General features: G+C 39.9%; 1 protein-coding gene across 6 annotated transcripts in view; it reads left to right on the top strand.

Moving 5' to 3' along the window:
• Nucleotides 1–17,637, top strand: part of LOC147332585 (nuclear GTPase SLIP-GC-like) — a 144,018-nt gene that overhangs the window by 114,526 nt on the left and 11,855 nt on the right. For 4 of the 6 annotated variants that reach the window (XM_086289226.1, XM_086289225.1, XM_086289224.1 and 1 more), the window contains 3 exons: nucleotides 15,694–15,721; nucleotides 15,857–15,938; nucleotides 16,109–16,221. In XM_086289226.1, coding sequence (XP_086145352.1) covers nucleotides 15,872–15,938; nucleotides 16,109–16,221 — 180 coding nt within the window. In that variant the 5' untranslated portion in view covers nucleotides 15,694–15,721; nucleotides 15,857–15,871. Of the gene's footprint in view, nucleotides 1–15,309; nucleotides 15,722–15,856; nucleotides 15,939–16,108; nucleotides 16,222–17,637 lie in introns of those variants that run through there. The other 2 variants (XM_086289222.1, XM_086289227.1) reach the window with 2 other exon arrangements.

Genomic DNA, 17,637 nt, shown 5'->3' with positions numbered 1-17,637 from the left:
GAAGCACAGGGCCCTGGTGTTTATTCACACACATCAAAACAAAAACAAGTGTTTATTTCCAAGTCAAAACAAAATAGTAATTTCAATGAGGAAAAAAAAGAAATCAGTCTACATCGTGTCGTCTCTCTGGGTCCGGCCACAGAATTTCGTCTACATCATATGCAATGTCCTCTAGTCCAAAGCACCGGGGAAAATATCTTCTGGAATTTTACATCTATGGTAATGTTGTGTTCCTCATTAGCATATGGCAGTGCTACAAATCTTAGTGCAAAGTGACTGTACTAATTGATTCTCATTTCAAAATGTCCTTATGATGCTTGCTACAGTGTAGCGGCTCAAGTTAGGCTGAACCCGTTGGCCAGCTTCCCTCAGGGTCATTCCATGGTTGATTACACGGTCCACTATTGTGGCTCTGATGTCATCAGCAATTCTATTTCTTACTCTTCTTACCCTTCCCCCTCCCCCTTCCTCCTCTTCCCCCTCCTCATCCTCCGCTTGCTTCTCCTTGTCATCCTCTTTGTCCTACTTCTTCACCTCCACGTCCTCTTCCTTGGCCTCCTCTAATTCTCACTCTACTCACTCTTCCTGCTCCCTCCATTGTACTCCACAGCTTACCTGTACCTTATTTATAGTGCTTAGGCTGATTGCAAAGTGAACTAATTATCTAAAACAGTTGTCACATGTGACAGTGTGCCAGACAGCTGGCAAAGTAGTGTAAACTAGAAAAATTTGCATTTCCTGCGAAAATGCAGTGTGGATGCTTTAAAGCTGAAGCTGTATGCAAAAACTAGCTGAAAAAGCTGAAAAGTTGCAGAAATTGTAAAAACTTTGCAGAAGCAAAGGAACTTTGCTAAAATGGAATAACTTAGCAGAACTGCAATATCTTAGAGGAAACATAATACTTGGCAGAAATACAATAGCATAGCAGAACTTAGCAGAAATATTGTAACTTACCAGAAACATGATAACTTCTCAAAAATACAAGAATTTAGGAGAAATAGTATAAGATAACAGAAAGAATATATTTAGCCAAAAATACTTAAGCATTACAGAAACACTATGATTTAGAAAAATAGTACAACAGAGCAGAAATACTGTGATTTACCAGAGACACTGTCATGAACTATGAATATTGTCATTTTAAATTAATACTATGTTTTAGCACAAATACTATCATTTGACAGAAATACTATCATTTGGCAGAAATACTATGTTTCAGCACAAATACTCTGGTTTAGCACAAATATTATAACATAGCAGAAATACAATTATATAGCAGAAGTGCTGTATTTAGAAAGAAAAATATAATATAGTAGAAATAGTATGATTTAGCAGAAATACTGTAACATGACAGAAATTCCTCCACTTAGTAGTAATACTTTAACATAACACAAATGTTATGATTTGGCACAAAAATCATGATTTGTCAGAAATACTTTAGCAGAAATACTATGATTGAGCAGAAGTACTAAGATGTAGTAAAAGTACTTTGATTTAACAGAAATACAATTATGGAGGAGTAATACTTTAAAATGGGAGAAATATTGATACACACAAACATACACAGAGCCTAAAGGGAAGAGTATTTGTGCCATGGAGTGTTAACAAGAATGTGAGGTCCATATTAGAAAAGCTGGTAAAATCATAAAAGTTTGCAGAATTGTAATAAATGATGAATATGAATTACTGGTCTGTGATAGTGTATTAATTTATAGGGAAAAAAACATGTTGACAAGGTGGAATCGAACCCACGACCGTTGGTTTGCAGACCCGTGTCATTACCAACTGCGCCACTGGGAAATAGAGCGGGCGGCTTGAAAAACAGGGTGATGAGCAGTCAGAATTAGATCACGGTGAGAGGCGAAAAACGCCGTTTTTTGGAGTTACAAAACTTTGTGTAACTCAAAAACTAGGTGGACTAGAAGCATAATTCTTGTATTGGGTGAATCAGCGGACTTTGGTGTACTTTGACCGCGATTTTCATTGCTCTCTGTACATCCGTCGCTGAGATATGACGAGAGAAGGAACGGCAGACCTCAGATATGATTGGCTGGCTGGGAAGCCGTGCAGGCCCTGATATGTGCATTTGAATGTCTGAGTCCTCACAGAGGATTGGCTGCCTGGCAGAAATATATAGAAATAGTATGATTAAGCATAAATACTACATTTAGCAGAAATACTATATTAAGCACAAATCCTATAAAAAGCAGAAATACTGTATTAAGCACAAATCCTATAAAAAGCAGAAATACTGTATTAAGCACAAATCCTATAAAAAGCAGAAATACTGTACTATGATTTGGTAGAAAAACTATAATTAATCAGAAATACTATATTTGGCAGAAATACTATATTTAGCACAAATCTTATAAAATAGCAGAAATAGTATGATTTAGCACAATAGTAATAACTTAAACAGAAAAATTGGAAAAGCAAAATGGACAGCTGAAAAAGTGCTGAACATGCTGAGGGTCCCTTAAATATACTTGTTAAATAAAAAAAAAATATATATATATATAACAATCACAAATATGGACACATAAGGAAACACACATGCACAGAAAAACACACACACATGATCCAATTCAGTCAACCAGTCTAAATATATTGAATTTAATTTCTCTCTCTCTCTCTCTCTCTCTCTCTCTCTCTCTCTCTCTCTCCCTCTGTCACACACACTCACACACACACACACACGGAGAGAGAAGCAAGTTTCTAGCTCAGTGAAGCAGCCTGGGAGTTGCTGAATTTGAATCCACCAATCAGAGAGGCTGTGTATTTTTTCCCACCAAAACAGGTGCACGCAGCACAGAGAGACACAGGGTTTTTGCAGTCTATTTCTCATAGTGAGGACTCCCCTCAAACAAATGACCATAATTTCCTAACCCTAATTTTGTTCAGAAGACATGAGGAATCTTAAAGTGTTGACAATTTATCATTAAAATGTGATTTATTAAAGATATTTGACTTGTAATGCACCATAACTGAGTAGAGCGAAGCAAAAACTGCCTTGACCTGCCCTCAAACAACGCTTTGTAACTCTAAATCTATTTGGAGCATCGATATCATTCTTTCACCATAAGAGACAGCAGGATTTGGTGAACAGTCATGGAAATTTTCAGGTCTCTGTGGAAATCCAACAAAAAGTTATGACGAGAGAAAAAAGTGGTTCATTTCCAGAGTTTGAAATCTGAAGAAATCTGAGCGAAGGACGAATTTCCTACCCTCAAACAAGTCTAACTCATTTCAGAACGGTAATAGGTGAGAAAGAAATTCTTGAATTGTGAGCGTCAGGAGTGTCTGAAGATATACTGGGACAAGCCTCATGTCTTAACTTTGTTTCGTTAAGGAGATATGACGATTCGAATATGCCTCTCATTACAGAAATCAAGCGGTGATTTTGAACAAACTCTCCATTGACTTTCTATGGAGAGTTTTCCGACTTTGTGTTGGTCTGAGGAGATTTGCAAAAATTCTATAAGTCCCACAACAATGATGGTGACATTTCCTGAAAGCCAGCAAAAATACCTACGTTTTGATGTATAATTTGTGGAAGTTGAGTGAAAATTGAGCGAGTAGCAAGAAGTTGTTCGGACATGAAGAAAAGACTGCAAAACCTTCAGTGGCACACTGGAAGCCAACAGCATAGCAACCATAACAACGCATGTATTTTGTGAAAAATCACAATTTTGCAACTGAAAACTTTAAGAGGCATAAAAGTAAAACGGTAAAAGATTTGAAAAAGCTGATTTATACCTGAATAGCCCAATAATTTGAGAACATTTTAAAGTTTGAATGGTTGTTCTAGGTGAAAATATGAGGAAGTAGTTAAGTTTCAAAAACAAGCAAATTTTAGCAGAATTGCAGAAGTTTCCCATTCATTTCAAATTAAAGGAAAAAGGCTTAATATTTTAAAAAGTATAATAGTGAAAAATACCAAAAAGACATAGCCGTCATTAGCAGAAATAGCAGAATAGTTTAAAATTTGAACGGTGAAAATAGCACAAAAATTGTGGAAGTAGATCCACAGCGAAAAGTGTACAGAAACATCAAGAAGGAACTCAATAGTGTGGATGCTTAAAGCATCCACACAATAATAGCCGTAAATGTGTATAGTTTTGCTAGGAGTGTGTTGATCATTTGGAAATTGAGCGTAAAGCAGTGAATTGTGTTAACAGTTCTGCAAAAAGAGTGCTGTGCAGTGTTTGTGCTTTTAGTTTTGCAAACTCAGTGAGTGGTTTTGCTATAAGTATTAATAGTTTTAGAAATTGTGCTATAACAACCACAGTTAGGGTTTAAGCATTCAGAAAAAAACTGTAATATAACATTGTCTGAGTGACCCAGGGTCCATGAGCAGTTGGGGTCCATTTTATATATTTTTCTGCACTGTGCTGCCTTTCCCGTGTTCATGCTTGTGTATATGGAGGTATGTCTGTGTGCGCGTGTGTTGGTGCAGTTGTGACAGGCACCTTCAGGCTTGGTGGGTGTGGCCTTGCCAGGTTGCTGAGCACACCTGAAGATCATCACACACACCTGGAGCTGATCAAGGCTCGTTGAGCAGCTACTTAACAGTGTGGCTGAGCGCTCCTCGACGTGGGATTGTTGTGTGAGACTCCACGTCAGTTTTCTAGAGTTACAAGTTCAGTGTATATGCCCGCCATTACAAAGTGTCCAGACGGTTGCCTCTATTATTTTTCACCCAGGAGGAGCATGGAACGGTAGAGAGAGAAAACGTTAGAGCACTTATGCAAATATGTGATGTCTTGATGAATCGAGCAGATATTTGAAGTTTACACAGCACCATTCTCGCATGAAAATATCTTAAAAGTTTATTTTGTGACCCAGAAAGAGTAATATTTCAAATTACACCACTCTGTGTTCCTCCGCCACTGCCTCGTTTGAGTTTTGGACGAAATGGATTCTGGGATATTGCATTTCGTCATTTCGAGCTGATTGGAGACCAGAACAGCCAATCAGATTTTTTTGCATCCAAGTCTGTGATTGGCTGGTTTTGTGGCACAAATATAACGGTGTAGAGAATAGTGATGGGATTTCCGGCTCTTTTTAGAGATCCGGCTCTTTCGGTTCGGCTCACTAAAAAGAGCCGGCTCTTTCGGCTCCGAACCGGCTCTTCAGGTTGTTTTGTTGCTTTAATTAATTTATTATTAACAATAATATAAAATTATGCACAAAAGGAATTACTAACGTAAAAAAAGTGGTTTTATTTGTATATGTTTATATATAAATATATGCAGTGGCCCCTAGAGACAAAACACGTACAAACTCCAAAACACATTTCTAGCATGAACTGAACTTCCAAAGCAGAGCTACTAGATCACTTAAATTACACAATTGAAAGCATGTGTGTATTGTTTGTGTATTTCTACACAGGCACTCATATATATTCAAATAATTTAAAAAAAAAGTTCATTTACCTGTTACTACCACACACCAAATCCGGTCGTTGGTACTTACTGGCTTGTGTAGCCACTCGGTAACAAAAGCTCAACACTGCGCCCAGCATCCTGGAGCACTTCTGTTGTCTTTTGTATGTGTTTTGGAGTTTTTACGTGTTTTGGAGTTTGTACGTGTTTTTACGTGTTTTGGAGTTTGTACGTGCTTCAGAGTTCGTACGTGATTTGAAGTTTGTATGTGCTTTGTCTGTAGGGGCCACTGTAAATATACTTTTATTTTTTCACTCCACATAAAATGTAATAAATAAATCATATAATACAAAAATCAAGTATTCACATTTCAACTTTTAACTATTTAAATTTTCAGCTTTTTCCTTTTACAAATTTAAAGTGAAAACAACACAAAACACTGCAAACCACAACACAATTAAATATAAATTATAATATGAAAACAAAAAGAAGATGCATATTCTCTGTCATATGGGCCTGCATGAATAAACTTTCTGAATCCTTTATCATCTGCAACCGAAAATAGTTGTGGATGATTACTATACCTTTCTAATGTGACGTTGTTGTCCCTGGCTCTCTTTCTCTCTCTCTCCCTCTGGCTCTGTTCCTGTGCTACTGAGTGTAACTACCGCCCCTCCCCCCTCTGCCCAGCATAAAGCACAAGGCTCAGGTGCGAAGTGAAGCGGAAAAAAAGTGCGAGAGAGAGAGAGGGTGAGAGAAAGAAAAAAAAAAACCCACGTGACGGCTCGCGATAAGGAGCCGGCTCGCGTCGTTCACGTCAAAGAGCCGGCTCTAAGAGCCATTTCGTTCGCGAACGACCCATCACTACAACCTATCTCTAATAATCGGCTATGTACCACAGGCCTTCAAGCTGGCTGTAGTTAAACCTTTACTCAAAAAGCCATCTCTAGACCCAGCAGTCTTAGCTAATTATAGGCCAATCTCCAACGTTCCTTTCATATCGAAAATCCTTTAAAGAGTAGTTGTCAAACAGCTAACAGATCATCTGCAGAGGAATGGTTTATTTGAAGAGTTTCAGTCAGGTTTCAGAGCTCATCACAGCACAGAAACAGCTTTAGTGAAGGTTACAAATGATCTTCTTATGGCCTCTGACAGTGGACTCATCTCTGTGCTTTTCCTGCTAGACCTCAGTGCAGCATTCGATACTGTCCACCATAATATCCTATTAGAGCGATTAGAACATGCTGTAGGTATTACAGGTACTGCACTGCAATGGTTTGTATCATATCTATCTAATAGACTCCAATTTGATGGCCGCCCCTCCCTGAGCCTGGTTCTGCTGGAGGTTTCTTCCTGTTAAAAGGGAGTTTTTCCTTCCCACTGTCGCCAAAGTGCTTGCTCATAGGGGGTCATATGATTGTTGGGTTTTTCTCTGTACCTATGAAACGCCTTGAGGCGACTTTTGTTGTGATTTGGCACTATATAAATAAAATTGAGTTGAATTGAATAAACTCAGAGATTCTCACATCTCTCAGATTTCCACAATCTCACGCATACAGAGAGACACAAGGTCAAGGTCAAATTTATTTATATAGCACATTTCAAACAGCCGATGCTGCACAAAGTGCTTAACAATATAAAAATGGTATTAAAAAGCAACAATGTAATACAATAATAACAATAAAAAACAATAAACGGACAGTAAAAGAATTAAAACAATAACTAAACTAATTCAAATAAGACCAAAATGCTTGGGTCATAGTGTGTTAAAAGCCAGGGCATAGAAATGTGTCTTTAGTAAAGATTTAAATTGCTCAAGTGTTTGTGCAGATCTAATATTTAAGGGGAGACTATTCCAAAGTCTGGGACCTGCCACAGAGAAGGATCTATCACCACAGGATTTGAGGTTAGTCCGTGGGATGGACAACATTAGTTTTGAGCTAGACCTCGTGGTTTTTCCTGGAGCATAGGCAGAGAGGAGCTCAGACAAATGATTATCGCCCAGTAGCCCTAACATCTGTAGTGATGAAGTGTTTTGAGAGGCTCATGAAACCCTTCATCAGTTCCCTCCTTCCTCCCGACTTCGACTCACTGCAGTTTGCATACCGGACAAACAGATCTACCGGAGATGCTGTAGCACAGGTCCTGCATACCACACTGAGCCATCTAGATGAGGGATGTGGGAACTATGTGAGAATGCTGTTTATAGATTACAGCTCAGCATTCAACACCATAGTGCCCCACACCCTCTCGGGTAAGCTCCAAGATCTGGGATTCAGTACATCTTTGTGCAGGTGGATTCATAGCTTCCTGACCGCGAGACCACAGTCAGTGAGAATAGGGGATGTATACTCCCATACACTCTCATTGAACATAGGGGCCCCCCAGGGATGTGTACTGAGCCCCCTTCTCTACTCCCTCTACACCGCGGACTGCACGGCCAGACACCCCACTAACTCCATTGTGAAGTTTGCTGACGACACAGTGGTGGTGGGACTCATCTCTGGGAACGACGAGAGGGCCTACCAGAGTGAGGTGGATGGACTAGCAAAGTGGTGTGAGGCAAATCACCTCTCCATGAACATCAGCAAAACAAAGGAGATGGTGATTGACTTCAGAAAACAGAGAGGTGAGAAAACTCACACCCCAATTCAGATCAATGGAACCCCTGTGGAGAGAGTCTCCAACTTCAAATACCTCGGTGTCCACATCAACGAGGACCTCACTTGGAGTACACATACGGACTTCCTCATTAGTAAAGGCAGACAGCGCCTCTATCACCTGAGGCGTCTAAAGAGGTTTAAGATCTCCAAGAATATACAGAGGAGATTCTACACTGGTGTCATTGAGAGCATCCTGTGCAACAACATCATGGTGTGGTACGGGAACTGCACAGTACAGCAACAGAAAGCCCTGCAGAGGGTTGTGCGCACAGCTGAACGCACTATGGGAACACCTCTACCAGCACTGCAGGACATCTATGCTGAAAGGTGCAGATCCAGGGCCATCAGGATCATTAGGGACTCCAGCCATCCCGCCCACAAACTGTTCAGGCCACTGAGGTCAGGGAAGCGCCTCTGTAGCCTGAAAACAAGAACAGAAAGGTTCAGGAGGAGTTTTTACCCACAAACAGTGAGACTCCTCAACCAAAACACAAACCGGACAACATGATGGACAATCTCACACACAGTACATAATTTGCACTTTACTTTTTTCTCTGAACCTTATCCGTACCTTATTATATACATCTGTACTATGTAAATATGTATATTTTTATAGTTTTTTTATTCAAATCATTACAGTGCAATATCTTGCACGTCATGGATATATACTTATAAGCACAAACATATGGACTTTTACATTGTTTTTATATATATATATATATATATATATATATATATTTATTTATTTTTTTTACTTTTAACTTTTGTTTCTTTCCCTTTTTTTCTTAGTTTTATGTAAAATCTTTTTTAGCATGTTTGCACAGTCGGGGGGAGTACTTTTTTAGCCAGAAAAAACATTTCACTGTATGTTGTACCAGCTATAACTACATGTGACAAATAAATAAAGAATTGAATTGAGACAGGTAAGGAGGGGCTCGGGCATTAAGTGACTTAAAAACAAAAAGTAGAAGTTTAAATTGGACCCTGTAGGAGACAGGAAGCCAGTGTAAAGAAGCTAAAACTGGGGTTATATGCTCTCTCCGTTTGGTACCAGTTAGCAGGCGAGCAGCAGCATTTTGAACCATCTGAAGACGATGGATGGTGGCCTGATCTAGATCATAATACAATGAATTGCAGTAGTCCAATCTGCAAGTAAGAAAAAGGTGAATAACACGCTCAAAGACGTTAGCCGGAAGGTATGGCTTTACCTTGGCTAGCTGTCTTAACTGAAAAAAACAGGACTGAACTACTGCACTCACCTGCTTATTCAATTTAAAAGAACCATCAATGTAAACACCTGTCATGATATGAGTAAACAGTTGTTGTTTAAGGTGCAGTTCATGTGGAAGCCACCGGAGGGTGGTGTGGAGACAATAAAAAAGTGATGGCTAAAACCTAAGACGGTGTCATGTCTGCTCCCTGAAGCAATATCCTAACATGGTGTCAGAAGTGAACTGATAAGGCTATAGAAGAGTGTCGCACACATGGAAGGGCTTAAGCCGCCAGCTGGACTTGATTTGCTGCCAGGGAACCTCTCGGAAAATTGGAGACGGTTTTGGCAACGGTTCGAGCTGTATCTAGTGGCTACAAGAGGTGCTAGCAAGCCACCCGAGGTACAGTCTTCACTATTTCTTCACGTTGCTGGAGAGGAAGCGGTTGAAGTGTACAATACCTTCACGTTTGCGGAAAATGGTGATGAGCATAAGCTGACGAAAATAATGGAGAAATTTGAGGAATACTGTAGCCCAAAGAAGAACATAACCTATGAAAGGTACAAGTTTTTCACGTGTGTGCAAGGGGATATGCCAATTAGCCAGTACATCACGGAGCTAAAGCTAAGGGCCAAGTCATGTGAATTTGGACAACTGCAAGAATCCCTCATCAGAGATCGCGTAGTGTGTGGAATTACATCGGATGCAATGAGAGAAAGGCTGTTAAGAGAAGATGATATTACTCTCGAAAAAGTAGTTCAGCTTTGCATTGCAGCTGAGACCACAAAAGCTCAAATCAAGCAAATGCATGAGGAGGATCGCAATGCTCAAGTCTCTGCACATGAAAGTAAAGACGTAGATGCAGTGAGACATAAGCAGACAAGCAAAAAAGACAAAGTAAGATGAAACCGAACGACAAAGACCAAGCAAGCACGTTTAATTGCAAACGATGTGGAACTAAGCATGCATCACGCCAATGCCCTGCTTATGGCAAACAGTGCAAGAACTGCGGGAAAATGAATCACTTTGCCAGAATGTGTAGATCGAGAAAAGTGCACACTGTCGCCGATGAAGCCACGGATCAGCAGGCAAGTCTGTTCATTGGGGCTGTAAATGCAAAAACACGGACACAAACAGATGAATGGACTGTAGAAATAAAAGTTGGCCATAAACCTGTGAAATTCAAACTTGATACTGGTGCACAAGCCAATGTGGTTCCCTACAGTCTACTACGAAGAATAGGAAATAAGCAAATGCTTAGACCCACAAATGTCAGGTTGTCAACATACACCGGAGACAAAATAGCAGTTAAAGGAAAGTGCACTTGGGCAGTGAAATACAAAAAGAAAAGTTTTGCTTTGGAGTTCATTGTCGTAAAATCAGAAACCAAGCCAATTCTGGGAATTCAAACATGTGAAGAAATGGGACTCATCAAGAGAGTGATGGCACTGAATAAAAGTGATGAAATGGACATCTTCAAAGAAAAACTCAAAGTAGAACTGGACAGAATGGAAAAAATGGAGGTGATTACAAAAATTGAAGAGCCTACCCAGTGGGTATATCCAATCGACATTGTGGAAAAGGCTACTGGACGACTGAGAGTCTGCCTAGATCCTCGTGATCTCAATACAGCAGTCATGAGAGAGCACTACCAGTTGCCAACAGTTGAAGAGATAACGAGCCGACTGGCAAAGGCCAAATACTTCACTGTGCTGGACGCAAGCTCAGGATTTTGGCAACTTAAATTGGATGAAGCCAGCTCTCGTCTCTGTACATTCAACACACCTTTTGGTCGTTACAGATTCCTTCGCCTGCCTTTTGGAATTAATTCAGCTCCAGAAGTATTCCACAGGACGGTGAGGCAGCTGTTTGAGGGGATTGATGGCGTCGAGACATACATAGACGACTTTTTGATCTGGGGAGATACTAAAGTACAGCATGACGACAGACTGAGGCAAGTGCTGGAGAGAGCAAGAGCAAAAAATTTTAAGCTGAACAAGGACAAATGCAAGGTAGGCCTGGAGGAAATTAAATACCTTGGCCACATCTTCTCGGCAGATGGTTTGAAACCAGATCAGAGCAAGATAGAGGCAGTAAAGAAAATGCCTACACCAGAGTGCAAAAAAGATGTGGAGCGATTTCTGGGTATGGTGACATACCTAGCAAAGTTCATTCCAAACATGTCACAACACACAGAGCCATTACGCGGCCTTACCAGAGATGATGTTGCATGGCAGTGGGAAGGTGAGCATCAGCACGCATTCAACAAATTGAAAACAATTCTTACTGAAGCTCCTGTGCTCAGATACTACGATGTACAGCTTCCAGTAACACTATCTGTCGATGCTTCTAAAAGTGGACTCGGTGCTGTCTTACTACAAGATGGCAAGCCAGTTGCTTATGCATCACGCTCATTAACAGAGACTGAACAGCGTTATGCACAAATAGAAAAGGAGATGTTGGCAATTGTGTTTGGTGCAGAGCGTTTCCATCAGTATGTGTATGGCAGAGAAGTGAATGTGGAGTCAGATCACAAACCACTAGAAGTGATAATGAAAAAGCCGTTGAGCAGTGCTCCAGCAAGAATACAGAGACTCCTAATGAGACTGCAAAAATATCAGGTACAAGTACAGCACAAGCCAGGAAGTGAAATGTACATCGCAGACACATTATCCAGAGCATATTTGCCAGTGACCAGCTCATCTGATAATGAGATAGAAGACCAGGTGCACATGGTAATTTCCAACTTACCTGTGACAAGTGCAAAACTAAAGGAATTCAGAAAGGAAACAAGGAATGATATGACACTGACTAAACTTACAGAGACAGTTCTGGATGGATGGCCAGAAACAAGAAACCAAGCTGCAACAGAAATCCAAGTGTATTGGAATTACAGGGAACAAATTTCAGTAGTGGATGGAGTTCTGTTCAAAGGAGAGCAGCTTATTGTTCCTGCAGCACTGAGAGCAGAAATGCTAAAGCGCATTCACGAGGGTCACTTGGGTATTGAAAGCTGCCGACGCAGAGCGAGAGAAGTACCCTTTTGGCCTGGAATGTCACAGAGTATCACAGAGATGGTGAACTGCTGTGATGTGTGCAGTACTCACCAGAAACGACAGAACAAAGAACCACTACATCCACATAGTGTTCCTGAAAGACCTTGGCAGAAGATAGGTGTACTTACTTTTGACCAGCAGGAATATCTCCTCTTAGTGGATTACTATTCCAAGTTCATTGAGGTTGAGTGGCTGAAGTCAGACACAAGAAGTGCAACAGTTATCACTCATCTTAAGTCACAATTTGCCAGACACGGGATTCCTGAAACGGTGATTTCAGACAACGGACCACAGTTCAGCTCCCGTGAATTCCAAGACTTTGCAAAAGAGTGGGAGTTTTGTCACAACACTACGAGCCCCCACCATGCACAGTCAAACGGAATGGCAGAGAGAGGAGTACAAACAGTGAAACTCTTGTTAAAAAAGGCAAAAGCTGAGGGGAATGACCCGTATCTATCATTAATAAATCTGAGGAGTACACCGTTGGAGGACATTGGAGCGTCACCAGCCCAGCTGCTAATGGGTCGACGCATAAGAACAATACTTCCACCGACATCGCAAGGATTGAAACCTCACATGGTCACTAAGACAGTGCAGCAGTTGTTAGAAACAAGACAACAGAAACAGAGAGAATACTTTAACCAAGGAACCAAAGCACTTAAGCAACTGCAGGTTGGTGACACTGTCAGAATGTGGCAACAGGGCGTATGGAATCCAGCTCAGGTGACTGGTTTATCTGAACATCCAAGATCTTATGTTGTTCAGATGCCTGATGGACAGACATATAGAAGGAACAGAAAGTTTCTAAGGCAGTCAAGGGACAATCAAAATGTAACACAGCAAAATGAGTGTGATGAAACACAGGGACAAAGTGAGATGGACATGCAAAGTACAAATGTCACTCCCACAGAGTTTCCAAGTTCCCCACCCAAAACTGCGAGTGGACGTATTGTTTCCAAGCCCAGAAGGCTTATTGAGGAATAAAATGAACATTATGTTTTGAGCACATGCTTTGATATAAAAAAAATAAATAAATTTAAAAAAAAAATGGGAAGAAAAAATATGTTCACTGGAGAGAAATGTGAGTATGCCAAGAGGCATTTTTATTTTCTCCCTTTCTTTTTTCCACAGGTCGTGGGCCTTGAGTGGTGGTGTGGGTTGCTTTGTTGTTTGCCCCTGTTGTTGTAGAAAAAAAAAGAAAAAAAAAGGGGGATGTCATGATATGAGTAAACAGTTGTTGTTTAAGGTGCAGTTCATGTGGAAGCCACCGGAGGGTGGTGTGGAGACAATAAAAAAGTGATGGCTAAAACCTAAGACGGTTTCATGTCTGCTCCCTGAAGCAATATCCTAACAACACCGAGGTTTTTTACATGTGTTTTAGAATACGAGGAAAGGGTGCCCAGAGTGCTGTCGATATGATTAAAGTTGCCAAAAATGACAACCTCAGTTTTATTTTCATTTAGCTTTAAAAAATTTAATGACAACCACTGTTTGACATCATCAAGGCAGCGTAATAAGAGCTGCGGATGGTTTGACCCTGCTTTTAAAGGATGAGCAGCGTAGTCAAAAGCACTCCCGCAATCCAGGTGAAGAAGTCAGGCATCAAATAATTTTATTACTCAAACTACACTTTCTATTTCATCATATTGATTACATTTAAACATGATTAACCATTAGCAAAATAACATCTAAGTAAACTCAGTTTTATCACTCTGCATCACGATTCCCATAAAAAGGCTGGATGCTAAGTCCTTCTTTTCCACTTTTAGACAGAGATGAACCGAGGGATCTCATTGTCTTTGGCACTTTGAATATGGAAGGAAAATCATTTGTTTCAGTTCTATCACATCACAAACTGCAGATACTTTATGTGGCCCTACAAATGTATGTTTTACAAATAAACTTGCCTTGCCTTTTCATATGCTGTCCCTTTTTTTGTTTTGTTTTACAATGTGAATACATTAACATTAAAACGAATAGCGTAGGGAGGATAAGAAGGAATGTTTGTGTGAACCGCAATCCTTTTATGTAGTGATACAACATTTGAGCATGTTAAATACGCCATTCTAAAAACACAAACACTGATTAAGCAACAACTTTCAGCCAAGATTTATAAATTCTTTTTCCTTCTAACTGTCAGTGAATCTACTACCTATACACCATAATTCAGCAAGTCAAACTAATGCTGGGCATACAGTGTGCGATTTCTGGCCCATTTTGAGCCGATTTTTGAGTCGTGCGACCGTTTTGGCGATCGGCCCGATTTTGGCCTTCATCGTGCGTCGTGCATCGTGTAGTATACGTGGGGTAACGAGAAGCGATTAATACCTCACGACCAGCTCCCGATCATCAATCGCTTGGTCGTGAGGGTGTCACCGCAGCTTCTCACACTGCGGACCCGCAAACACAAATGTCAGCGAAAAAGACGGCGTAGCACGGCAGTGCAGCGTGTGATCTGGACACAAGCGATGGAGGCACAACTTGTAGAACTATGGCAAGCTCATCCGAGCCTTTTCGATGTGGCCTCACAAAATTATCACGACCACAACAACCGTGAAAATAGTTGGATGTATAGTGCTGCTCAATCACAGCTGCTTGATAAATGTTTTTCATTAGCAATTTAGCAAAGTTGATGGTGGTGGTGTGCATGTCTGTGTGAGTGAAAGACAGAGAGGGAGAGCGAGCGACAGAATTTCTGTTATAACCTTCATTTTATGGACGCACAGTTTGAGCACTCAGGTCGCATCAGAGCATCGGGCCGTATAGTGTGAGACCCTGCATCGTGACCTACGAACTTCTAACCCCTGCGAGTCAATCGTACAGTTTGAGCAGAAGCTGAATAACGCGACTGAAAAAATCGCACAGTGTCTGCCCAGCATAAGCCCAGCATTAACAGTTACATTTATCTATTGTGGGATGGTTGTGGCTGGCCCGATGACTGTGACATAACAGAGTGGCAATTTCTATTTTTATTAATACTTTTGAGGATTAAAGATGGTATTAATAATTATTTTTTAAAGTGTTCATCACCCAACATCGTTTCACTCCTCTGTTAAAAAGTAAAACAAAAAAGAAAAACAAAACATTTGCTCCGAGGCAGGTTGTTACCTGTCTGCCAGCCACACCCTTCTGCACAAACACCTCCTCTTCCTGCTTTTCTCAGTTCTCCGTTCTGCTTTTTCCTGCTCCTGCGTTACTCATGTTGGATTAACCTTTCTATTTTATGTATAGATGCAGTTGCACCTGTGCAGTCTGAGCCACACAGTTCCAGTTTGTTTTTAACCGTATCTGTTTGTGGACTTTGCTCTTTGCTCGATTTCTTTCTTCCCGCTTGTTTCCTATTGTTGTCTCACTGCTTCCCTCACATCTCCCTCAGCAGCCTTTTCCTGCATTACTTTCGACAAAAGGTGAGCAGTTTGAACTTTTAATCTGAATTTAATATCAGTGTCCCTGATTATATATGGATTAAAGGAGAAGTCGATCACAAATGTCTAATTTGTAAAGCAGTATTGTCTGGTTAAATATTGCATTTTATATTTCAGTTTCATTTCTTGGTCATGGATGATTTCGTAAGAACCAAACTGGTTGAATGGGGGCTAAGTGAGTGGGTAGAAAAATTTAAAGGTAAAGTATTAACGTGAATCTGTGATTGGTACAGATACTGATTCTGTTGTGATCTGTTAACTGTAAAACAGCTCATAGATTTGGGCTGATTGCTTTTTCACTCATTAAGAAGAATTTCTGAAGCAAGTTGAGGATAAACTTTATCTCTGCAACTTTATTTTTTCTTACAGATGAACAAATCGATGCTGAAAGTCTGTATGAGCTTGATGATCGAGAAATTGAGAATTTGATCACAAAAGCTGGACCAAGAGTGAAATTCAGGAAGAGACTCAAGCTGTTAAAGGTAATTAAGTTTAAAAAAAAAAAAAAAAAAAAAATATATATATATATATATATATATATATATATATATATATATATATATATATATATATTGCTATATACAGAGGTGAATTTTTGTTAGAATTATCTGTATATTTAAAAATGCACTGGCAGTAATAATCAGTGATGGAAACAGCAGCGATAAAAGGAACGCTGTTACTTTTTTCAGTAACTAGTAATCTAACTATTTGCTATTTCTATTGTTACAACGCTGTTACTGTTACTAACAAATGTGGTGTGGACGTGTTACAGTTTTTCAACACACAGATGTATGAAGCTGTCTTCAGCTAATTTAAAGTGGATACTATAAATTAGATAGATTTTCTCCTGAATACTATTGCTATTTTTCTGCAGAAGGAAACTGTAAAAGCTGCATTTTCTAAGGAGCAAAAACAAAAAACTCCACCCTTTCTATGGGCTTAAATTGTGGTCATAAATATTTTGTACTTGTAAATCAAATGTGTAGTTGTAAACTCAGTTTTGTAACCTTGTAACGTAATAGTGTCACGGCTGGCGGGGTGAGCTGTGTGGTGTTGGAGGAAAAGGAGGACCCAAAATGCGGCAGTGACTGATGATTCGAGTGACGTTTATTTACAAGTGGTGGAGTGGGGGAAAAACAGGCAGTGAGGCATGACAAAACAACTGAAGAAACCTAAACTGGGAGAACTAAATGACAAACCTGAGAGCATACAAAAGGGGTGCGGGGCAGAGAGACGCAGAGACAGGAACAAAACACCATAGAACGCACATGAGCCAACAACGAACACAGACCGACACCCACTATATATACACACACAAGGTAATCGGGTAATCACACACAGGAGGGAAGAACAGCTGATCCGAATACACATGATGACTGGAGGACACAAGCTGAACACAATGACAACAGACAGAGACCTTCAGAATAAAACAGGAAATCTAGAACACAAACCGGACACAAGGGGGAGGACACAGAATACCAAAATCGGAATAACTAGAACAGAGGAAAATAATCATAAAAACAGAAAACGCTGGGTCAACGAGCCAGCACCATGACAAATAGTGACTTTTCCTAGTAATAATTTATTTTTAAAATATTGTAGCTCAGTTACTAACTCAATTAGTTTTTTTGAAGAAGTAACTACTAACTATAACAAATTAATTTTTCAAAGTAATTTGCCCAACACTCGTAATAATATCTAGCGCAATTTTTGTTAAGTCTTTACTAAGATGGATTTGCAATGTTTTGATTGTGCTAGAAAGAACAAAACACAAATCAAGAAACAGTCATTTCTTTTCAATTAAGTTACAAACTATTTTGTTGCATTGAGGTTCAGTATCTATACAAGAAATGCAGTTTTTAATACATGTTTAAGTGCTCAGTATTGTATTCGGCTTT

The sequence above is a fragment of the Aulonocara sp. 'chitande type north' Nkhata Bay genome, linkage group LG4 (assembly GCF_057382095.1).
Source record: "Aulonocara sp. 'chitande type north' Nkhata Bay isolate Kocher_YH1m ecotype deep benthic linkage group LG4, A_spYH_male_GT1.1, whole genome shotgun sequence".
Lineage (NCBI taxonomy): Eukaryota > Metazoa > Chordata > Actinopteri > Cichliformes > Cichlidae > Aulonocara > Aulonocara sp. 'chitande type north' Nkhata Bay.
The sequence above is the reverse complement of the archived record's forward strand: the minus strand, read 5'-3'. Positions and strand labels throughout refer to the sequence as shown.